Raw genomic sequence first — 26,093 nt, 5'->3', positions numbered from 1 at the left:
AACATGGGAAAAATTTTTGTTCTATTTTAACAAGGGATATTTTTCCACAACTTTTAGAGAAATATCTAAATTCATGATATAAAAGAAACACTGAAATTTGATCCTTAATGAACAAGCCAGGGGTGACGTTGGCAAAGAACAAAAACATTAAAGGATATGAGGAAGAAATCTTAAAAGGAACCAGACACGAAAGAGAACCGTCCTCATCTGGATCACACCAGATAGTGTGATTTATAATCATTTCCCTTCTGCAGTTTTTAACTCTATAGTTCATTATAGTTTTAACAAAAAGTCCATCATAGTATTATGCAAAGGCCAAAGACGTACACAGTTCACTATACACACAGTATGCTTCTCAGCTAGCTGTGGTGATCAAATAGCTATATTTAAGCACTGAGATTTGTATTTGCCATGGGATAATATAGCTGCCTAGCACTGCAAAGGTAAATAAAAAATAAATGCTGTGACTCCTTTTTAAAGCAGAGAAGCTACTGATTGAGTAAAATATTGACATTGTTACGTTATGAGATATCCTGTGACAATGGCCATGTTTACCTGGAGAAGTTTACCTGCATCTTCACTGAACAGAAACAGTCAGGACAGTACCTGTGGTAGATGGCGGCTCCAGTCAGAACCATAGAGTAATCGTTGGTCCATTTGGATGTGTAGCCCCAGCGCTCCTTATTACTGTCCCAGAAGTGACTTCGGGCAGGGTATCCCACAATCCTCTCAGGAAAACTTTGCCAAACCGTGAAGGCGAAATCCACCTGCAGGGGAAAAAAATAAATAAATAAAAGGCAGCATGAGCAGAGATTCAGAAAGCCTTCAACCAGACACAGCAGTGTCAGACCTGTGAGCGGCGAAAATTAGCCTCACGGCATAAACAGACCTCAAGAAAGTTACCCAGTGCAGGCGAATAACTGCACACACTTTCAAAGGAACTGCTGTTAGATGCCCTCCTTTTTCTCAGATCAAAGCTTTTAAACAAATAATTACTGAAAGACATCAAACGCGTCAGAGCCCCAACCCTGGCTGGATTGGAGGAAAAAAAGGAAAAAGAAAAATCAGTGAATTAACGAACAGCCTTGTAACACACACACACAAACGCACGCGTGCGCACACACACAGACACACACGCACACACACACACACACAGACACACACACACACAGACACACACACACAGACACACACACACACACAGACACACACACACAGACAGACACACACACACAGACAGACACACACACACAGACAGACACACACACACAGTTAATGAGACTATGAACTAAAGCCCAACAACACAGACAGCTGCATTCACTGCACCCAGCTTAATACAACGCAGTAAAAAAGACTGATGCAAATGTAGAGGAACGATAAAAAGCAACAGTAAAGGCGGATAAACAAGAACAAAGTTTGGAAGGTGGTCTGGCACCTTTGCGACTCTATAGAACACCGATACGATGTTTGTTCAAGAAACCAGACAGATTTTAATTGTTTCTTTTAAGAACTGGGTTTTGTTATCCTAAAAGAAAACAATTTATAAATTGTGCTCTAAATGTGTCCGATGTAAATTGACACATTAAACGGAGATTGTTGGTAGAATTGGAATTTGACCGATTTCCAACGTGTGCATGTAAATAACTTGCACACGTTACAGTCTTATTCCAGATAGACACTGGGGCTGGGCGAGGTGCTGATATTAATATCGATATTGTGATTAATTCACCATTGTGTTTTGGTGAGATATCGCGGACATTCCAAACTCTGAGAGGAATCTTAGATTTTACAATGTACTGAACATTTAAAATGGTGTTTTTAATGCTTAAAATTTCTTTTAGTAATTTAGTGATTCAGTTTTATAGCAGCTGTGTGTTGACCACACCTTAGACATGTTAAAACCTTGAAGCTGAAGTATTCCCACTTTCAATCTGTTCACTCAACAGTGGGGAAAACATCATAAGCACCACTGGTGAGATTTTTCCACACATACTTTCTTAAACACACACGAGGATACAAAAGACTAGTTTGAGAAAAAATTTGGAAAACAGCTCTAAGTGGCCTGTATGTGAGTGAATACACATAAGCACTCACCCTGAATCATATCTCAACAGCCTGCAGCAGGCAAGAGTTGAATATTAATAGACAGTCATGAGGGCAGAAGTGCGTGTGTGTGTGTGAGTGTGATTCATATGTGGAGCTGAACAGTGGAGATGAGAGATGGTGGAAGATCCAGCTTTGTTTTGCTGACACAGCTTAACACACCAGCAGCATGTCCCTCTCTCTCTCTCTCTCTCTCTCACACACACTTAGAAAGACACACACACACACAGAGAGAGAGAGAGAGAGAGAGAGAGAGAAACACAGACAGACAGACAGACAAAGAGAGAGACACAGAGACAGACAGACACACAGACCACAAACATAAATATAAAGGTGAAAAACACACACACACACACACACACCTCTGTGGTTGAGAGCACTGTGTCTTCATCCAGACTCAGCACAGCGTCAGTAAGGATGCTCTCATAAGGCAGAAAGCGACTGCTCATCACCTACACAGCGTGAGAAGGAAAAGAAAACACAATTACTGATCTGTTCACAGGGCTGCTCTTTTCAGTTTTGGTTATCAATCTGAATCATTCTGGAAAATACAAAAATGAATATATAGTTTCATCCAACTGACTAATATCTATAGAGCTTGTACATTTTATCCTGGCAGATGACTGTGTGTATGTGTGTGTATGTGTGGTGAGTAAACTGTGAGATTCTCACTATGAGCGGGTCAGGGACACAAATGGTAATGAGAAGCAGAGATATACACACACACACACACACACACACACACAGGCCTTAAAGCAATGAGTAGGAACATGGTTATGATAGCTGCTCAAGTCAAACAAAACCTCCTACACCACACACACCATCAGACCACACACATACCTGCTAAACAAACACACTCATAGCCCTGAGCACAGTCACCTGCAGAAGCCTTGAAACTCAAAAAACTCTATCGCATCAACAATCCTGACCCGACTTTAAACTCGGGCCTCTTTCATCTTCTGTATCTTTCGGTTTGTAAACAAACAAACAAAACAAAAAAAAAGACCACAAAATATTCCTATTCCATATGCATGGCTTTATTTGTAAATCTTTCATACAGTCATTTACATAAGAAATCTGATATTCATGAAAATCTTATAATTCTAAAAAAATGTGTGTCCAACTCCTGCTCCTGTGCAAATATACATATAATAAAGTCTGATTATGCAAAACTCCACCTGACTGGCTTCAAATCGGATCAGGTGTTGTACTTTTATATACGGATTATACCGTCGGGTTTAAAAGCGTGGGTGTTTTTACATTATACACACAAGCTTTCTGAAGCTTTTCTGACACACCGTTAAATGGTATTGTCTAAAGAAATATCGAGTCTGACAAAACAGAGCAGCCGACATTTCTGTAGATCTGTAAACGATGACAAATAGTAGCAATTTAAATAAAAAAAAAAGAAAAAAAGGAGGACATATTTTACTTTCTTCAAACCAGCACAGTGAACGATCTGGGTTTGTCTCAAGCTGTAATGTGTGGTATTCACCCCAGTGCACTGCAGACCATTCGCACGGGTACGCATGGCTTTCTGCTTTGGTGAGGCAGCGAGGGATCTCTGGAGAGTCACAGAGACGCTTCATTTTGAACAACAACAACAACAACAACAACAAAAGGTAGAACAAAAAACAAAACCAGAAACAGTTCAGCATTTTCCATGTGTGATGCATATATTGACGCTACCAGCCATCACCTAGGTACAGTATATACCAGTATACATGATTTTCCATCCATCTCACTTTTTCCAAAAATCTGACTGAAGATTTTAGATTTTTAGCATTCACATTGTTGGACTTTTATCTCAGGGAAAATGCTTTTTGCATTTGGTTCATCATTTCAGCTTTTTTTGCCTTTTATGGAGTTTTGTGGGCGTCACCAAATGCAAATGAGCTGCGTGCATAACTTCAGTACATATGAAGAAAACCAGCCTTTCTGAAACTTCTGTACATCTTGAGAACTCTGGTTTCGACATATACAACACACACACACACACACACTTTATTACAAGGCTGAATGTCAGGATGATATTTACGTTAAAATAACAGACGCTCCGCTGTCACAGTACGCTTTCCTTTTGCAAATAAAAGACGTGATAAACCTGGTGTTTTCAGGTACTCGAGTAATGGATATCAAATTCCTGTTCCTTATTGTGTTGAGTGACTGATCCTCTGACATCGGCAGTTTGCACGGCATATAATAGCCAGACATTTGTACGTACCTGAGAGTACCAAGTGTGTATACAAAAGAAAAGCTTAAGGCTTACAAAACATACGTGTAGCTATGAAGTGTACGGTCACGATCGAAACGTACGATCGCCTGAACAGAGAATTCTGTATGCTTCATATTTTTAATGTATTGTTTTTGTATATTTTCTTTGAACCTGCATCACAGAAGCAAGCGAAGCCTGGGACAGAGTCGACAGAGCGCAACAACGGAATCTTCACTGCTAATTGCACAGGCATGACGTTATTAAATAAAGCAAACAGGCTTTCGAGGAAGGATTTGTTTGCGTTTGTGATTTCTGATATTTTTGTTACTGTTCTATGTAGCTTTCACGATGCCATGCAACAAACACCAAGGTGTCGTCTTTTAGATTTTCTGTTTTTGCAGCACAGTTTAACAAGATGACATTGAGACAGGAGTTAGCTTGTTAGCATCTGGTCATTTTCTGATTAGAAAAGGCTAAAAAATTCGGAGAAAATGTCAATAACACGGCAAAACCCGAGGCATATACTGCATTCTAAAAAAAAAAAAAAAGAGAAGAAGCTGTGACTGGATATTTAATAAGCTGGTCAGCACACCGTCTCCAAGCAGATGGATTTGCCATGGAGGAAATGCCAGGACAGCCGTGTTGCACTAGAGCTGCTGTCTGCCGTCTGTTTATGATCAGCGCAAGTGTCTGCATGGTTACATCATGTAAACTCATGTGAGTTCTTGTTTATTTTCTCTATTTTATACAGCGCAAAAATACCGAATAAGAATAAAATAAACATTTCCTGCATCCACCCCAGTCGACATCTTCGAAATAATTGGTCCCATGTTTATATTGTTTCCAGCGTATTACAGATGTAAACATCCTGGACTATGGTGACGGCTTCAAACACGGTAAATATTTAAGTGTCCTGTAAACACACACGCTGACATGCTGACTGAACCAACAACTAACTCATGTGAGGAATCATGTGCTCAGATGTTACAGGCAGAAATGCCGCTCATACACACACGCGCGCACACACAATCTCTTTCTCTCACACACACACAATCTTTCTCTCTCACACAATATCTCTCCCTCTCTCTCACACACTCACAATCTCTCTCCCTCTCTCTCTCAAACACTCTCGATTTCTCTCTCTCAAACACACACACACTCCCCATCTCACTCACTAGATCTCTCTCTCTCTCTCTCACCCATACTCTCAATTTCTCTCTCACCCACAATTTCTCTCTCTCTCACACCCACAATTTCTCTCTCTCTCTCTCACACACACACACACAGTCAATCTCTTTCTCTTACACACACACACAAACACCTCTGCACCCTTTAACTGGTCTGACTGGGAATTATTGCATGCCTGCATGTACACACACACACACACACACCTCAATAAACATGACAGCCACAAGCACCACAAACCACAGGCTGACTGGCACACAAGCTGAAATCACCAGAAAGCTTCTCTTCCCTCTTCCCTATGTGATGAACATCCCCCAGACTAACCCCAGACTAACTAACTAACCCCAATGGCTTAAAGTGACAGCTTGAAGAGCCACACTAAGCGAGTGTGTGTGTATGTATGTGTGTGTCTTTGATGAAACATTTCCAGAAGACCTACCTTGTTCTCTCCTTCGATGACTATGACGGGCACGGAGGTGGCAGGCCATCGGTGCTTGGCAGGTAAGGGCTTGTCACAATTCCACAATACAATAATCTGAGAAACAGAAAAAAAAAGGCAGAGGGAGGGGAGGAGAGATGACACAGGATGAAAGGAAGAAAGAGAGAGGGAAAAAAAACATATCACTATGAAGCAGAAATTCAGTTATTATTTATGTCTTTAATTTTGCTCAAGTACTTTTGATCCTTCTGTGAGGATGTTTGGTAACACTGCCAGTTTAGCATAAAGCTGGGAGAGATTTCGGTGGAAGCTGAGGCTTAATGTTGGGGGGGGAAAAAAAAAAAGCCATGCAGCTCATCTGAAAAACACAGGACTATGTCACGAGTCCTGAATGTTGGTGCAATAACCGTAGGTTTCTGCATTGACTGGTGACATGATTGACAGGTGGAGACGACGCCCCTTTGCTCTGATTGGTTGGCCGCTGCATGATTAGATTTTTTCAGAACCTGGGATTACTACTTTCTCCTATAAGCAGATTTGTTTCTATTGCAAAGTATGTAGTGCAGAAAGCGTTTACAGGAGCACGACATGGTGATGAATCATTTCGGCGAAAAAAATAAATGCTTGGGTCTAATACTACATTTCAGCGATGCACACAATCACAGCTCCTGACTAATTTATGTTTCGTCACCTTGAAACGTCTAAATACAGTGAGCTCGGGTAAATGCCTCCCCTCCCCCTACACTGCCTCCTTATACAATCTCATAAATGTTAAACGGTGAAGGTTTTACCTACCACACAGTGTGTGAGCTACTCTGCAACAACAAACAACCTCCAGTTAAAACCCCCTGAAGCCCCAAACACAGCACAGGTTCTGCTGCGTCTTACTCCCAGGGAAGCATGAAAATGAAAATAGAGCGTCCGGTTTAAAAAGCGCTTTGATTACAGCGTTTTACCAAATTCAGACTGTAAATAGTAGTTAAATAAAGCAGCACAGGTTGTGTGATTAAGAAAGCTGCGACGCACTGCAAAGGCAGTTACCGAGGTGTATTTTTAACACTGATTAGACGCTCCTTCCTCTGACGCTAATTGGAGAAGCTGAAAGGCAGATGGTATCTCTATCAGCTTCCCCTTGTTCTGGGGGTGGAAGTATTTGTGTGACTGCCTCGCTCTTTCTCGCTCGCACACACATCCACGCGCTCGCCCTCACACAAACAGGAACGGCAGCTCGCAGCGGGACACTAGTGCGAGCTCGCTTGCCAGAACCAACTGAGAAACAGCTCTCGCCTTCTCCAGCTCGCTCCCTCGTTTATTTATATCCCTCCTTCCTGCAGTTCCGCTTCCCAGAGCGGAGGAAAGCCTCGGCCTGATTAAGGGAAGCAGAGGGTGCACACATGATTACTCCTCCCGTCCCTCCACTCTACTCCACTCCACTCCACACCACTCGACGAGAGCGCCTTCCATCGAGACAAAATAAAAGCCGAGCCCTTCAGCTGGGAGAGAGACGAGAGGCGGCCGAGTGCGTGCACACATCACACTTCATACAGTCATTGAGGACGCCGTGTATTTAATTAATCTGTCTCGCTCTCTGGGTTTCTGTTCTCCCTTTCTTTATCTCCTTCCATCTTTTCTCCCCCACCGACTCGGGCTTATGCTCTCAGAAAGGAATCAATAGATTTTTCATTCCCAGGGCAGTCAGCTCCACAGTCCTGATGGATACCATGGAAACACAGGGGTGATCGAGAGGACCGAGTCCTTATTTATTCGAGGATCAAACCGGGTTTATGCAGTCAGGGGCGGCAAAAACAGGCATCTACGCGAATCTCATATTTTTAACCACTTTGGCAGAAGGTTATTGTTCTCAAGTGGAAAACAAGTTATGAAACAACTTGTGAGGAAGATCAGCTTGTGAATCATAGAAGTGCACTGGATATGTCGCAAGTCTGAGCCATACCCGTGTTGGAAAACATTTTACACGATTCAACTACATCCTCTCAGTAGCAAAGTGTCCACTGCCATACCTGAGCACAGTACTGGGACTTGGCCACGGCTGTCAGGAGCTTGAGTATGGGCTGAGACTGAGACACCAGTGGGGTGACGGCATGGATGACCGCGGTGAACCTGGGGAACGTTTTGATCCCTGAAGAGAGAGAGAGAGAGAGAGAGAGAGAGAGAGAGAGAAGATGGGTAACTATATTCTCTAAACCACCTGGGAAGAACAGCATGATTTACATCTTGTTGCAAAATTTGCACTAATGTCAATTACAGAGCTAGTTTCATTTGCAGTGTGGAGAGAAATGATAGAAAAGCTGTCTCGTGTGCTGAAGGACGTTTATTTTGATCCATCCACAGCTCTTTATTGATCACGCTGACAAATTTTGCAGATTGAGATAAAGGCACGTGTGGGCAGCTTGGTGCTTGCATTCGCGACAGCAGTGATGCATGACTCCAGCTTGTGCACACAGATTCGATCACCCAATTACACAGGGCAATTTAATGATCTATCACAGTGTACAATAGGCCTTCGCTTAGCTACTGCTCTCAGTCTGCAAATCTGGAAATGGAATAATGCCAGAGTCTCCTCCTTACTGCCAATTAAGAGTCTTCAAAAACACAAAGTCTAAAAATAACAAGGCTCGCAGTATGTGTTGGATGATTAAAGAAGGCAAGAAACAGAGGCTAAGCTTGAGAATAGTACTCTAAACACGGCGCAGGTTTCAGGAAGCCGTATGATACGACATCGCAAAATCAGCACGATAGACTACGCTAGATAAACCTGAATTAAAGGCTTTCTGAAAATATCCCGCTTGCTGATTGCAATTTCAGGTTTTTTGTGATTGCTCCAGCAAAAATGCCTGATTTTCAATAAACGCAATGCAACTTGTAGAAATGTTTGTTTTTAATAACTACTTGAATTGCACAGGATAAACTCATATGTAATGACCGTCTATGAGAGCTGTTTGATGCATGTGTATGGAAGAGGGATTTGGCTGAATGCGTGTTGTGTTGACATCACACGACAAATCGGCGCAAATCTGCGGAAAATCTGCCGTCATTTTTTGAAAAACCGCAAGCTCCTCTGAATTTCTGTTCATTTCTGTGAAGAGAATATCATGAAACCTGGAGGGACTGCTTTATGCTTACGTAAAGGAAACAAGGGTTTGATGATAACTTTCTTAACATGCAATTTTAACCTGACATTATCATCGTTTTCAGTACCTCAGAGGAAACGTATGATAAACGCTCCACATGCACAGAGGATGTATAGCGTTTTGAGATTCATCATGCTAGTCTTTCATATGATTTCAGATGAGATTTTCAGTATCCGAATCTTCGAGTCTTCTACTTTCAAAGTTCTGAGATTTGTCCAACAATAACATATATCAAAATATACCATAAGTACCATGATTTTTATTCATTACTAACATTGTAGCTATCTCGGCTTATAAATCGTGTGGCTCAGCTTCCTTGAGATAGCTTCACATCATCGTCTGCTCATTTGCATAGTAAAAACTATATTTCACCCTCGGAGTACAGACATTGCTTCTGTTTTACAATAGTAACCAACTTACTCGATATAAGCAAGTTGACCATGCTGAAAACTGGTGTGAAACGCATCTGAAATGCACATTCAGACTTACCCAGGCCAGCGTAGTAGAAGGGGAAGTCACCTAGATAGGAGGAGTAGTGAGGCAGCGTGAAGAGACCTCCGGGATGAGTGTTCCACATCACACTAGAGCGTGATGTGTGCTGCAGAACCCGGTCCTGAATGATCTGCATGTGCATACACACACACACACACACGGTCAGTTACACACAGATTAGATGTACAAGCAACAGTTTTTGTTTGCCACATTTTACTAAACAGCAAATTCTTTTCTTTGCATATCCCAGCATGTTAGGAAGTTGGAGCACAGGGTCAGCCATGATACAGACTCCAGGAGCAGAGAGAGATAAGGGCCTTGCTCAAGGGCCCAACAGTGGCAGCTTGGAGGTGCTGGGGTTTGAACCTTCTGGTTTCGTTCGATAATTTTTTATGGAAACCTCAAGTGCTTCTAGAGACAAAAGAGTGACGACTCTAAGGTGCTCCCGGCTCTCAGATAGCGTCTGTGGCCTTGAAGAGCCAACAGCCTCTTTCAAAAGAGACACAGATTGAAGCAATAGTTTTTTGCAGTTTATATTGTGCCCTTCGGTGTGTTGACGGCCTGGCAGGGTGACAACATAATTGCTGGCAACCCTGGAATTGCAGCTGATAGGAGGCCGGACGACTCGCCAATAGTGCTCTTGTAGCCAATTCTGAATGCTACGCCTGAGGCACTTTGTAACACAACTGACAAAAAGGGGAGGGGGGGGGTATAAAATTTCTTCTGAGGTAGCAAAGAGTGGCAAAAGCTCATTTCAGTGTTTTCCCCCGCCTGTTTTCTCCACCCCCTTCTCCCCAAGGGCAGTCAATAACCATTTGACTCAACTGAAAAGATTAACTCTCCCTCCTTTTGCCCTCGCAATAAGAGCGCTTGTCATCTTAAATGTGGACTCACAGGAAGGACTGAAAGGTTGTTTCTCTTTGCTGGCTAGAACACCGATGCCTACAGGTCTGTCTGGACCTGAAGGAATGTGATTGACGATTCAATTTCCCGACGGAACAGTTACAATATTCTGACTGGAGCACGATAAATAAAAACAAGTGCTAGGATACCTGCGGTTATTACCGTGCCAGCCTGTGAAGTTAACGACGGCCCTGTACTTGCTTAATCTGGAGCTGTTATGATTAGTTATACTGTTCTGGATGTAATAGTGTGTGTGGGGGAAGAGAAAACATTGATTTAACAGACTGTAACCGAGCACTCGCATATGGAAATGCAATTACGCAGGAAAAATGAGAACGAGCGTTTTTATCTGACTTCTCAGAAATCGGAAAAAGAAAGACTTTTAATACCATCATAGCGTGTAAATCTCAAACTTTAGGAAAATCATTTAACCTCACTCTCTGGGTTTTAGCTGTGTTAAGTGATTATCGAATTATTAGTGCAATAATCAAATGTATGTGCCATCATTTTGACCAGCGCTTCATATTCCATCCTTATTAATTCCCTCTGCTTAGGATGATTTGATTCCCTGCAAAACTCGACATATGGACAAGCAAATCATGTTTTTGCTTTAGTTAGGATTAATCCGTGGCCCAGCAAGTGGAAGAGACAATATTATAACATATGAGGAGGAGAAAATGAATCTGGCTAATTAGAAGTAGCATTGTTTTGCTGATGATAATGTCCTGTGCGTCATCAGGCATCATGATGATACTCTGTAAGAGAGCAGCGTGACTGCCAGGCAGGCCGCCTTAACAGTGTGCAGTTTGGATCAATTACATTGCTAGTTAACCTGGAAGTTAAACTGAATTGATCTTCCTGAAGAGATGCCATGCAGAGAGATATGATAGTTAAAAGCATCATTAGGTTCCCTTTAATCACGGAGCGCTAACAGTTTTCACAACTCCAATTACTTTTAGGTATGGCAGGAACTCTGTAAGGACTCCAGCTAATTTCACTTAACAGACTGTGTGTTTGTGGGCTTATTCTCTGAAGTCCAAGAACTTGGGCAGTGCAACAGCTCATTGGGTTGTTTTTCATCAAACTATGATGAAATCAAATCAGACCCACTTGCTGGACTATACAGTCTGATCTTATACACTAAATATGGACATCAAGACAGAACCAAGGATTGAACTAAAAAAATGCATGAATATTTGGAACAATATTAGCTAGGTTAGGAGTACCATAACAAAGTAATATATCCCTGAGTTTACCTCAGACAAAAACAGCACTAAGATCTATATTCTTGGACTGTATAAAGTTATCTGCTCAATAGTATTCGATTTAGTGTCAGAAATGTTTGCGAGTGTGAATACTATGACACTTAGCAGGACAGCTAGGATTGTTTAAAACTCACGGGAAAGCTACAAATACAATGGGAATGTGGTTAAGGTGTTGGATTATTGATAGGAAGGATGTAAGTTTGAATCCCAGGCCCACCAAGCTGCAACTGCTGCGACCCTGAGCAAGGCCCTTAACCCTCAGTTGTATAAAATGAGATATAATACATGAAACATGCAGGCAAAAAAAAAAATCATTGCTATGCCAAGAACACTTTGAGGAATGGATTAATTACACAAGCATGGCGAGATTGTTTTGTTTAATCGCATGTGGATGATTAGAGGATCTTTGAGAAAACACTATCACACAGACTCTTATAGAATTCAGCTAAAAGCCTGAACATAATTAACCTTAAAAGACGGCACACCAATCACACACAGTGTGAAATCAGTTGAAGACTGAGAAGTTACATAAAAATTGAAATTACAGACAGATTTATGTATTAAATACATGAGTATGTCAGGTATCGGTGTCATCAGGGCTTTTTACTAACGTGAGGTTTTCTGTTCTTGATGCCTTGAGTATCAGGAGCATCAGGATGAAAGAAATGGTTATGTATATGAGGGTACTTCAGCATAGGAGCAGCGCACATCTGTTATACTGGTGCACTGGAGGTAATAATATAGTAAGGGGTGAAGAAAAAATGTGATACTCCACTGAGAATTCAGACAACAATACGAAGTAGTGGATTATAAAACAGGGCAGTAGTGAAATTAGACATGGTGCTATGGATCAGCATGTCGTGTTATTTCTGGGATTGATGTACACAGAACGTTGTTTTATTGATCAATCGTTCACACAGATGTGAAGCAGCAGACGCTAGGGCTGGTTACAGTCAAGTTCGTTTGATAGTCTGTTCGCAATCCCCCCGTGATACAAGCCCTGTTCGAGTGGCTGCGAGTGTTTTGCATGGGATTGTGATTACTAACTGTAACAGCAAGAAAAGGCAGGCTGAGCAGACATCACTCACTTCTAGGGTGGTAAGTACAATCTTCTCCACTGATGAGAAGTAGGCCTCCCACAGGAACTGAGTCTGCTGCCTCAGAGCCAAGATCTTATCCTGATGGATGGAGCGCACTGTGGAGGGGATCTGGAGGACGAGCAGAAGAGAAGAATTTATTTAAAAAAAAAAAAAAAAAAAAAAAAAAAAGAGGGAGAAAAGAGAATAGGAGATTTAATCACCATGGCTCTGGCAGGAAGACAGAGGGAGGAATAGAGGAAAGCTGGGGTTAATACTTATGCACGCTACATGAGATGGGTGAATGAATTGGACAGTACAGGGAGATCTCGCTCGAAAACCATCTCCTTCAGTCTATGAATTCAACACCTCAGGAACATGAGCATGTGTGTTCAGTACACAGGCGACACACTGCGACAGTAATCTCAGCTCTCGGTACTTAACTTGACTTAAAAATGCGAGAAGCAGCAGGGAGAAGGTAGAGCGATAAGGCCAACAACCTACACTCCTACGTGCAAATACAACTCTATATATACAACGGAGGTGGACTGTTAGGGCAAAAAGTAAGAAAATGGCAACTGTGGAGAGAGGACAGGAAGAGATACAGATAGAAAAAACGGTAGAGAGAGAGACAGAGAAAAAGGGAGAGATCTGACCTGCAGCAGAAGCCTTTCGTCTCCGATCACAGCGCCCATGTTCCAGTTGATGACCTCGGAGAAGGGAAGCTCCCAACCATTACTTAGCATGACGGGCACACAGGCTGCCTGCATACACAAACACACACAAACACACACACAAACACACAGAAAGGTCACAGAAATGTGTCATTCAATGGCTGCATATATTACAATAAATGAGAAAGAAACATTAAAGGGCACTGATTAAACAGTGGCGACTCTAATGAACGCAGATTTAACTGGACCGGAGATGAGACGAGACGAGACCCTGTGAATGCTCCCAAAATCTCTTTTTCACCCACATCAATGTGCTGGGAACTAATCTGAAACCATTTTTTTCCAAAGAAAGAGGTCAAGCTCTAAGAAAAATCAGTTCAGTTCCAGATGAAACCCAGAACCGGTGAGTGTAAGTGTAAGTATAAGTGTGTTGAGAGTGTGTCATTTCTCATAGAGTCAAGTTATTTTCTAGCATTTAATAGCGAGCATGCGGGGAAAAATAAAGAAAAACAAACCATGAATCAGTGTCTGAAAATGAAACAACCAGGCAGCTAAAGTGCTAATCATAATGCTAATAAATGTAAGAATCTAAACATTTGCTAACGGCAATAAAACCATCTGTCTAATGTCTTCTGAGCAATTATTCTCTATGATGATGCTTTGTGTGTGTGTGTGTGTGTACAGTTGTTTAATCTAATTGAAGACCCCAGCACTAACTACCTCACTATATTTAGTTGGTATCAGTGGAAGCACCAGGATAACATCTAACTGTAGAATGTATGTATTATAAATATGTATTTTATATATATATATATATATATATATATATATATATATATATATATATATATATATATATATATATATATATATATATATATATATATATATATATATAAATAAAAAGGCTTGCTTGCTAAATGTGCCCGTGCAGTGCGGCACCATCTCCTAGTGTCAGAAACATTTCACTCCTCATGATGTCTGAGGCCTATTTGACAGTCTTAATTTGTTTGATGTACCGAAATAGAACAGTGAAAATACGCGCACTGATCTGTTTTCTGGAACTCAAAAGCTTCGAGTTGAGCAGCACAGCGAGTATCCTCGACTGAGAATGGAAAGGAAAAGCACAGATACGGAGTACTGTGAAGAAATAGAAGAAGAATCCGCCATTATTTGTCACATATACATTACAGCACAGTCTTTTCTTCAGGAAAGTCTTTTCTTCATATATCCCAGGTTGTTAGGAAGCTAGGGTCAGAGCACAGGGTCAGGTATGACACAGCCCCCTTGAGCAGAGAGGGTTAAAGGGCCCACAGTGGCAGCTTGGTGATGCTGGTGCTTAAACCCTGGACCTTCTGGATCAGTAACCCAGAGGCTTAACTTTTGAGCCTCTGATACTAAACTGCCGCTGTTAATTTGCATAGATTTGAGTTGAGATAATCTTGGATCAGCTTGGTTGTGCTGCTCGCTATCCATTTCGCATCATTAACAGCTGCTTTGCCTACGTCCAGTGGAAATCGTCAGGTCTCGCTGAAAACGTATGACTTCTGTTTCTGCCAGTGTGAACACAGGGTTAAGGATACGACTTTTGAAGGCTAAAATCGAATCCAAAGACATTAAACTTGTTGAATGATCTCTAGCTCAAACACTGGTGTTTGAAGCATTTGTACACTGTACACCTTATCTAAAAATACAGAGCTAGTAAACACAAATAACAACAAGTCCATTCAGCAAACACTGCACAAGAAAATAAAAATATTCTGGCATCAAACTGACTGGTTTGTCCTTCAAAGCGGGACGGAGGTGTGGTGGAGGAGAGGAGAGAGGGATGAGTAGCAGCAAAGCCGATGCCAAAGAACAGGCTGCCAAGGGGCTCAGCTCTTGAACACACACAATCAGCTTTCTGAGGTGTGTGTGTGTGTGTGCGCGCGCATGTGTTAGAGCTAGCTCACCTGCAACGCTTCCAGGAAGCGAAAGGAGCCCAATCTCCGTCCTCGTGGCACCAGGCAGAAGGTGGAGTTGTGAAGCATTTCACGGTAGTCATATCTGCAGAAAAGTGAGTACACACACAAATACACATGAGACAAGCTTTTCCACATCTCTATTCTTTTCATCTAACATCTTTATTAATCTCTTGGCCCACAGTGCAGCTCCTTCCCTTCGTCCTTCGCTCCCTCCATCCCTCCCTCCCTGTGAAGTGTCATCTGGCTATCCAAACACAATGATCTGGCTTCTTGGGGTAATGAGCTATGAGTGACACCAGCTTGCATAAGCCAAGTACATTTGCCAGGAGTGTGTCTGGAGACAGGCTGTATCCATCTCGCACCCCCCATCCCCCCCCCCACCACCACCACCACACACACACACACACACGTAAACACACACACTAGGTTCACACTTTGCTACATCTCAGTCACACACATGGCACAGATGCCTTGAGAAGATATATAGGTGTTTTCCATATCAAAGAGACAGAAAGTCATTTATCTGCAACTGGGCTCAAGGGAACAGCCATGTCACAGATGGGTCCTTCACACACACACACACACACACACACACACACACACACACACACACACACACGACTGGAAATGTGCAGCCACTGAGAGACCAAGAGGTTAAAAGTGTCAGTTGTCAGGTAAAAAATGCTTTGGGAGAATAAATGCAGGGTGAAGATTAAGTCACAACAATTACACACCAGCCAGGTGGCACCCACATACACAACATTACATATACACAAGAGTCAGGTATTATAAACACCTCAACTGTCCATGTCTCACACTGACCCTGAACACTCCAGCTGTCCATGTCTCACACTGACCCTGAACACTCCAGATGTCCATGTCTCACACTGACCCTGAACACTCCAGCTGTCCATGTCTCACACTGACCCTGAACACTCCAGCTGTCCATGTCTCACACTGATCCTAAACACTCCATCTATGTATGTCTCACACTGACCCTGAACACTCCAGCTGTCCATGTCTCACACTGATCCTAAACACTACATCTATGTATGTCTCACACTGATCCTAAACACTCCATCTATGTATGTCTCACACTGACCCTGAACACTCCAGCTGTCCATGTCTCACACTGATCCTAAACATTCCATCTATGTATGTCTCACACTGATCCTAAACACTCCATCTATGTATGTCTCACACTGACCCTGAACACTCCAGCTGTCCATGTCTCACACTGATCCTAAACACTCCATCTATGTATGTCTCACACTGATCCTAAACACTCCATCTATGTATGTCTCACACTGATCCTAAACACTCCATCTATGTATGTCTCACACTGATCCTAAACACTCCATCTATGTATGTCTCACACTGATCCTAAACACTCCATCTATGTATGTCTCACACTGATCCTAAACACTCCATCTATGTATGTCTCACACTGACCCTGAACACTCCAGCTGTCCATGTCTCACACTGATCCTAAACACTCCAGCTGTCCATGTCTCACACTGACCCTGAACACTCCACATGTCCATGTCTCACACTGATCCTAAACACTCCATCTATGTATGTCTCACACTGATCCTAAACACTCCATCTATGTATGTCTCACACTGATCCTAAACACTCCAGCTGTGTGTCTCACACTGATCCTAAACACTCCACATGTCCATGTCTCACACTGATCCTAAACACTCCATCTATGTATGTCTCACACTGATCCTAAACACTCCATCTATGTATGTCTCACACTGATCCTAAACACTCCATCTATGTATGTCTCACACTAATCCTAAACACTCCATCTATGTATGTCTCACACTGATCCTAAACACTCCATCTATGTATGTCTCACACTGATCCTAAACACTCCAGCTGTGTGTCTCACACTGATCCTAAACACTCCAGCTGTGTGTCTCACACTGATCCTAAACACTCCAGCTGTGTGTCTCACACTGATAAACACCAGGTAGACCTAACACAAACGTAGGATAGGTTTCCCATGCACCCTTCCACCGACCTCTTCATGCCATAATGCTGAAATCAACTGATTTTCCCCAGATCTAAAACATGGATATCCACAGCAAGGTTGTATTTGTATAGCTATTCTCTGAATTTGAAAACGTATTAAAAACATCTGCATGAATTATTTCTGTGTAAATATCGAGGGGATACATGATATATGACTATATCTTGTTCATCATTACTCATAAAAATGATCTGCCACAATAGTCTATGTAAAATGGCTGAAATTTATGGATTTACATGCACCCTAACCCCCGCCAAAATCCCAAATCTACACATTAATTAACATCATGCATAGAAAATACAGGAAAGGGAATTCAGGTGACTTCCTGGTGATGGTGCACTTGTTATGTCAGGTATGTTTACGTCAGAGAACTGGGGCAAGGTGCAAGTTCCTGGCTTGGAATTCTGGCGGTTTCATTGCACTTTACTATGTCAGAGGTTGGGATTTTCCGAGTTCTAAGTACAATAGATTGCTGCATAATACTCCTTCCTGTTATGACTAGTATCTTGATTTATTTAAACAAGACTATCAGCCCATCCCACTGAAAAGCATTTACATAGACTGCTGATCTAGTCCTAACACACTGCCTATAATAATCTTCTTAATAAACACTGGCTGGATTTTTTTTTTAATTTGGGAATATTACCTGGGAAGTGCAAGTTTATGTAATTAAAAAAAAAAAAAAATTATATATATATATATATATATATATATATATATATATATATGATCAGTGGCCCTTTAAAAATGTCTGGCATTTGAAACATTCAGCAGTCACATCAGACCCTGGGTGCTTGTGAGGGAACAAAACAACACTCAGTCTGTGAAAGTATGAAGTTGCCATGAGAAGGAAAGTGTGTGTGTGTATGTGGCGTGTTTATGATAGAAAGAATTAAAGAGGGGAACAGAGTGAAGGAGTTACAGAACACGGGTTATATTGATGGCCACCCAAGTCTATTAAGCCCAGAAAGAAATGGTATTATTTCAAATTTGTTGTAAACATAATAAAAAAAAAGTGGCCAGAAGGATAGAGAGACAGAGACAAGAGGAGGAAAAGGAGCAACAATAACAGACAGAGAGAAGAAAATGATGGACATCTTTTGGATCTTCTTCCTGGTGAATGGTAAATGAATTTATTTGATCAATCCCCCAAATCAGGCAGAAAGTTTGACCAATCCCATTAATCCCACTGCAGGAAGTTATAATCCTGCCACAGAAAGTTTGACCAGTCCCAATAATGCCACTGCAGAAAGTTTGACCAATCCCACTAATCCTGCCACAGAAAGCTTGACAAATCCCAATAATCCCACCGCAGAAAGTTTGACCAATCCCACTAATCCTGCTGGAGAAAGTTTGACCAATCCCGCTAATTCCATCACAGAAAATTTCACCAATGCCACCACAGAAGCTTTGACCAATCCCACTAATCCTGCTGGAGAAAGTTTGACCAATCCCGCTAATTCCACCACAGAGAATTTCACCAATGCTGCCACAGAAAATTTGACCAATCCCGCAATTCCTGCAGTGAGTTTAACCAATCCCAGATACTGCCAGTTATTTTTACACATATACTGGCAGTATCTGTTCTAAATTAAATTTCTAGCTTTCTAGCTCAACTAGCTTTAAACTACAGCCAGCGACTGTAACCAGGATAAAGCATTTACTAAAAATGAATGAACGCACTGTAGGTGTCACATGTACGAGACTAAACCTCTTACTCTCTGGGATTGGTTTTGTTGGGTCTTGTGGCATCCCAGTCCTGATTCATACCTCGAGCTCTAACAGCTCCAGTCTGTCAGAGACGCTCTAAATATTCATGCACTCTCATGTTTCCTGCACTTTGCAACTACAGCACAACCAACAAAGATCTACAGCAGTGCTGCTCATAAACATACACTGATGCACCCGATGTACTGAGCTGATCTCAGTTCCAGCTTATCGAGCGTGGAAGGCAGCACTATTCACTGACTCACACCATCCACCCTACCGTACTCATGCTGGAGATTACCAAGCTGTGAAATACAAACAATACAACAGAGATCCAAATCTAGATCAATTTCTTCTTGCTTCACATGCTTTCAGCTCGCTCACACAAGACAAAACGGTAAACAGATTCGAACCTTTCTAGATCTGGTGGTTTGTACGAGAGGCAGGATTTCTTACCGTATCCAGTGTTTATTTTTAGACTTTCAGTTAGCTTATATTGTGGTTAGGTGCCTCTCATGGTTTCAGCTTGCGCACACACACACACACACACACTCTAGAAAGGCAGCTACAGCGCTGTAGTCAGAGTGATAAATTAACCAGGTTTCTAAATATCAGAGAGAAAATTTATTTGAGTAAAATTTCATCTGGATCAGTCATATTTTCTGAAAGCAAATAAGACACTGTGGGTTTAATACATTGTAATAAAGCTGGAAGACTGGGATTTAACAAAGCAAGCCGAAGATACGTCTGAACAAATAAGTATGAGGAAGGAGCGAATAAAATAAGGCTGCCAGTATAAAATCTGATGCATCAACAATGGAAATAAATCATTTCCATCCACCTGACAGGTGAGTTAGAGAGAGTGGAGAGATAGGATATGACATATTTATACAGAACAAAGCTATGGGTTTTTGTTATTTCGGATTTTGCTTTATCCATCATGCCTAAAATGCGAGGATCACCCTACTCCAAAGCTAGATTTCAGATCTGGGGAAGCTTGATGCTTTAAATGAACTTAACGCAGAAGGAACTTAAGTCTGCAAAAGGAGACGTAGGCAAAACTGTAAATATATAAATAAAAATATTTACTTTGGGTGCCTGAGCGCTTGTGCATCTCAGACAAAAAATATAATTAGAGCTAAAATTAAAAATCCCCTACAGATTACTTAATATAGAAAGCTGCTGATGAAACACAGGATAAAGCTTTTCGTTCAGGTCTACATTTCTGTTTTCACACTTTTCCATGACCTTACAGAAATGAACCTGAAGCCCTTTAATGCTCAGAGTCCAGGTCAGTGACTGCATCCAGATTGTATTTAATGACATGCAGAAATCACACACAAGTGGCTGCGTTTTGAAAATCCCAGCTGATTTCTCTCTTTTAGACGCTGCTTACTCAATCTTTCTGAACGCCTTTCCTGACAGAATTCATAGGAAGCCTGTCTGGGAAAGAAGCCAAAGTGGTGCTGCTCTTGAATCAGGACGATCGGGCCGAGCTGTAGTGAGTGTACACTTCTCATCACTGCGCTCAGTGACAAACAATTCTGCAGCTCTGGCCAAAGAAACGCAATCTGCATGGATATGCAGTATGTACGTGTAGAGTAATAAGATCAACGACAAGGACAACAATGATGATGGCAACGATGACAATGATAGCGGCAACAATGACAACTACTACAGCAGAAACAACAATGAAAATGACAACAACGACCGAAACAACAACAACAACGGCAACAACAATGACAACGAAAACAACACCGATGGCAACACCACAGATGGCAACGGCAACAACGACGGCAGCGGCAACGACAACATTGGCGAGGGCAACAAAAACAAGGATGATAACTGCAACAACAACGATGACGACGACGGCAACAACAATGGTGATGACAACAACGGCGGCGGCAACAACAACGGCAACAACAACAACCATTGCAACAAAAACAAGGATGATAACTGCAACAACAACGATGGCAACAATGACGACGACGGTGGCAACACTGATGACGATGGCAACGACGACGATGACGACAATGGCAGCAAGGATGACTATGGCAAAGATGACAGCGATAATGGTGATGACGGAGGCAACGGCAACAACAACCACCACCACGGCAACAAAAACAAGGATGATGACTGCAACAGCGACAATGACAATGGCAACAACGACGGCGGCAACACTGATGACAATGGCAACGGCGACGACGACAATGGCAGCAAGGATGACGATGGCAAAGATGACAGCGGCAACGGCAACAACAACAACCACCACGGCAACAAAAACAAGGATGACTGCAACAGCGACAATGACAACGGCAACAAAGACGGCGGCAACACTGATGACAATGGCAACGGCGATGACGACAATGGCAGCAAGGATGACGATGGCAAAGATGACAGCGATAATGGTGATGACTGCGGCAACGGCAACAACAACCACCACCACGGCAACAAAAACAAGGATGATGACTGCAACAGCGACAATGACAACGGCAACAACGACAGCGGCAACACCGATGACAATGGCAACGACGACGACAATGGCAGCAAGGATGACGATGGCAAAGATGACAGCGATAATGGTGATGACACCAGTGACAACAAAAACAAACTGTAGCTGTAAACACCAGGCAAGCATGTTTTCCATGGATGCAGTGAGTAAAACAACCTTTAGGCCATAAATATTACCAGCTCAGTGATGAAATTTGGCTTAAGCGATTTGAAACCCCCCCAAAAAATAAATAAATAAATAAATAAATAAATAAAAACCTGGAGCGAAAAAGCAAATCCACTAAATGCAATCTGCAAAGCACCAGCATTCTGAATAATCCAGTTGTTTTCTTGGCCAGAATTTGCCACTAGTCAGTGCCAGACGTGTATGATTCTGGACCCGATCTTGGCGTCTCAGACTGAGTTTTTTCAACCCAACAAAAAAATGAACTGGCAACAACGTTGTAATAAATATGAGAGACGCAGAAACATAATCCCTGTTCTTCCAGCCCCCAGCCAAGAACCGTTTCCAGACCATGTCAAACGCTCGCCATTATAGTGAGACGTTTTCTGGCGCTGTGCTAGTCGCATGTGAAATCATTTTAATCGCCATGAAAAGGAGGGAATATAAAACGTGTAGTACGCTGGAGATTCCATCAGTCTTCCATACACCAGCCGGAACAAGAAGGGTTTTAAAGTGCTGGTGAGATTAGCAGTCACTAAGGGGACTAAGCAACAGTGAGTGAGTGAGTGAATGGAATATTAGCAACTGGAGTTTATTAACCAGCTAATGCTAGCACAGGTGAGATGCTTTAGACGCTGCACCTCACAGCGAACAACAAAATGTCTGACGTCAATGTGTGGCTAACAGGAAGTGCTCAGTTCTGCACCCAGGTCTCAGTTATTGGACATTCTTCAGCAGGATGGAATTTATCCATCTTATATCTTGACTAGGAATGATGCGGATACTCAGGCTTATAGAAGTTGCTCCAAAGCTCCTGGTTACACAATTGCACTTGACTATATAGTACACAGTTACAGAAGGGAAATGATTATTAATCACACGCTCTGGTGTCACCCAGATGAGTTTCCTTTTGAGTCTGGTCCCTCTGAAGGTTACTTCCTCATACCATCTCATTGCTGGTGTGGTCTCTGGCTCATTCACTAAAGATAAATATAAATATGAAATATTCTGAATTATTATATTTCTGTAAAGATGCTTTTGGGACAATTTCTACTGTTAAAAGCTCTATCTAAATAAAAGCGAATTGAATTCTCTGATCACATCCTCCTCCTCCTTCTTCTTCTATTCCTGACAGTAAGTGTCATTCTGTCTATTAATAATAAACTCTTGCTTTTAATCAATAAATAATCCAAAAGGCTCGACTTGCATGTTTAGCTAAACAAGTCACTCGGTTCATTCCAGTGCAGTGTGTGAAGGGGGAGTGAAGTGACAAAGTGACGAAGTGTGCAGTCCTTTAAGGCATATTAACACTCCACTGGTCTGTCTATGGATTGAGGGATAGTGTTTAGAGCAAAGCGTGTGTGTGTGTGTGTGTGTGTGTGTTAGCTGAAGGGAAATTCCAGTGTTATGGATGTGACATCTGCACTCCTACTGACCTGTGCCATGTCTCTCAGCCTGCACAAGCCAGGCATCTCTGTTCAGGTCACTTTTCATGAAGAACACAGCGATATTCAAAAGAAAGCCACTGATTTACAGATATTTACATCACAGACAACATTTTTTCCCCCAAATGTCTCATTAAATACCAAAGGAAGTGCTCATTTTTTGTATCTTTATTGCTGTGGAAAAGTATGGAGCACATGACTGAGTGGTTAATTGTGTGAAAAAGTGTTGCAATAATGCTGCATTCGCCTTGATGCTCAGTAAAATCGACTGAAACGTGAAATTTCCACCCAACAGCTTTACTAGCAGCTTACAGAGTGTTTACAGAGTGACGGCAAAATCAACATCGCTCTGTCAACAGTGTAAAGTCCCTCTTCTTTATTTTAAATGATCAGTTACCACACAGACACCTGGTTAAATCTAGAACACTGATGATCTTCATCCCCGTGAGAAGGTAATCATCAATACTATACTTATCGCTAATGTTAGCCGGCTAGCTTGTTGCTAACGCTAAGTTTACTAGAGTGTTAGAGAAGCAGCAGCCGCCACTCTGGCCTGTAGGTGTGAAAGTGCGCTTAAAGTAGCTTTTTATGAGCTGCACGTGCTCTGACAGGGCAAAGAAAAGACACGCTTTTGTGAAGGCGTCGATGTTTCTCCCCCCACTTGGCACATCAAACAGCCCTGAGGTGGGAAATGACGTTATTACAACTTGCAAATTACCACTTACAAGATAGCATGAACACAGCAGAAGAATAACCTACAAATGAACTGAGAGGAACAGATGTCTCCATCCAGCATGCTGAAGCTCATCACTGACAAAAGATCAGACAAAAACAGAACAAACGCACACTTTATGTGAAAGCTGCGGTGGAAGTCGTGTATTTCTGCTCGCTAGCACCTTAACGGCTGGAGCACATCAGTGTGGGGAGCAGGGGAATGGACAGAACGCTTGGACTGGAGGTTTATTCAGTTTCAAAGCACATGCCAAATCCAAATGATTAGTGGGGCTGTGATGACGTGTGTGTGTGTGTGTGTGTGTGTGTGTGTGTGTGTGTGTGTGTGTGGAGTGAGAGAGTCAGTGTAATTTGGAACATGACAGCACATGTCTCACTGAGGTGGCTCTGGTTGTGTGTGAGGAACGTGCACGGGCATTTCAGTCACTTTCATCTGGGATCACACATTTCCATAGCCAGGATGTGCTTAAAGGTCACACACAAACACACACACACACACAAACCATTTAACACATAAATACACAACACTCATACATACATAACATACACATATACATACACACAAACAATACAAATATAACACACACAAATACACCACACACACACAGACATACACAAACATGTAAGACACACAACTCGCACACAGACACACATATATATATATATATATATATATATATATATATATATATATATATATATATATATATATATATATATATATATATATATATATATATATATATATATATATACACACACACACACACACACACACACACACACACACACACACATTACAATACACACACACACAGCAACAGACCAAGACTCCACATTTTTGGACTCATCACGCTTTGCTTCTGACTCAGAGAAAACTAAAAGCATTCCATTCAGAATTCAGAGTGCATGAAGGAAAATTTAATCCCAGTATCACACACACACACACACACACACAGGAAATGCAAACATTCAGTACTTCTTAAGGCAGTGTAGCAGTGACTATACACAGGTGTTTCAGATACACGCACCAGAAATACTGCATGAAGTCTAAAGACTAGTGGTAGTGGTCAGTGATGTTAAGATGCTGGACTCCTGATCCATTCACTACTGAGGTTGTGAGTTCGAATCCCAGAAGTTGATCCCAGTCATGTAAATGAGATTAATGGTGTGTATATATAGATATAGAGATATGCAGGCTATGGGAGCTTAGTGGTTAAGGCGATGGATTACTGTTGTGAGTTTGAATCCCAGGTCCACCAAGCTACCACTGCTGGGCCCCTGAGCGAGGCCCTTAACCCTCAATTGCTCAGCTGTGAGATTTGAAATGAGATTTACACATCTGTCAAATGCCATAAACGTAAATGATGGCTACACACAGGCAAGAGAACGCCATCATAACTGGCCATAAGCTGTATATGTAGCATACAGATACAAACACACACATCCATACACACACACTACTGGCATGCATGACTGTCAAGGCTTCATGTCATATCTCAATCTCAAAAGATCTCCTTATACTGCGGTTCGAGGTTCAACAGAGTGAGCTAGACTAGCTGGATAAAATGTAATAATCAGTAGTGAGTGCCTGTTGTGTTCAACAGCTCAGGATAATGCATCAGGAACAGCTTCATTCGCTAGCTATTTATGTAGCGGGAAACATGTCTGAATCGTCATGAGCTAGCTAGCAACAAACAATACAAGCTACATTATCTTACGTGACCTTTATTTCTGTACCACCGATACTTGAGGTAGTGTTCACTTCAGTGTAGCTCACTCGATTAATTAAGAATATCTGCTAAAAATGTATTAAATATACACAAAATATTTTCTGACTAGCTTTTGGGGTGTCAGGGATGCGTGGGTAGGGTGAAGGGCCGTGGGGAGGTTTATGCTGAGGACAAAGTTCCAAACCACAGAAAAGGCACAGTACAGAAAGCAGTTATTTTATTATTAGGGAATCACCGGCAGCCTTCAAGAAGCAGAGAGAAGGTGAATCGAATGGTGCGTAGCGGTACATTAAGTG

At 42.0% G+C, this 26,093-nt stretch overlaps 1 protein-coding gene across 1 annotated transcript in view; it reads right to left on the bottom strand.

Annotated features, from left to right (window-relative positions):
- Positions 1-26,093, bottom strand: part of ext1b (exostosin glycosyltransferase 1b) — an 83,967-nt gene that overhangs the window by 4,680 nt on the left and 53,194 nt on the right. Inside the window, exons 2-9 of the mRNA XM_058377878.1 lie at positions 15,457-15,550; positions 13,487-13,594; positions 12,843-12,962; positions 9,584-9,716; positions 7,964-8,082; positions 5,943-6,038; positions 2,466-2,555; positions 607-767 (exon numbers count right to left, since the gene is read on the bottom strand). Of these exons, the coding sequence (XP_058233861.1) occupies positions 607-767; positions 2,466-2,555; positions 5,943-6,038; positions 7,964-8,082; positions 9,584-9,716; positions 12,843-12,962; positions 13,487-13,594; positions 15,457-15,550 (921 nt within the window). The remainder of the gene's footprint in view (positions 1-606; positions 768-2,465; positions 2,556-5,942; positions 6,039-7,963; positions 8,083-9,583; positions 9,717-12,842; positions 12,963-13,486; positions 13,595-15,456; positions 15,551-26,093) is intronic.

Source organism: Hemibagrus wyckioides, linkage group LG24 (genome assembly GCF_019097595.1).
Source record: "Hemibagrus wyckioides isolate EC202008001 linkage group LG24, SWU_Hwy_1.0, whole genome shotgun sequence".
In the NCBI taxonomy this organism is placed as follows: Eukaryota; Metazoa; Chordata; class Actinopteri; order Siluriformes; family Bagridae; genus Hemibagrus; species Hemibagrus wyckioides.
Note: the sequence above shows the minus strand (reverse complement) of the source record. Positions and strands in the feature narration are given on the sequence as shown.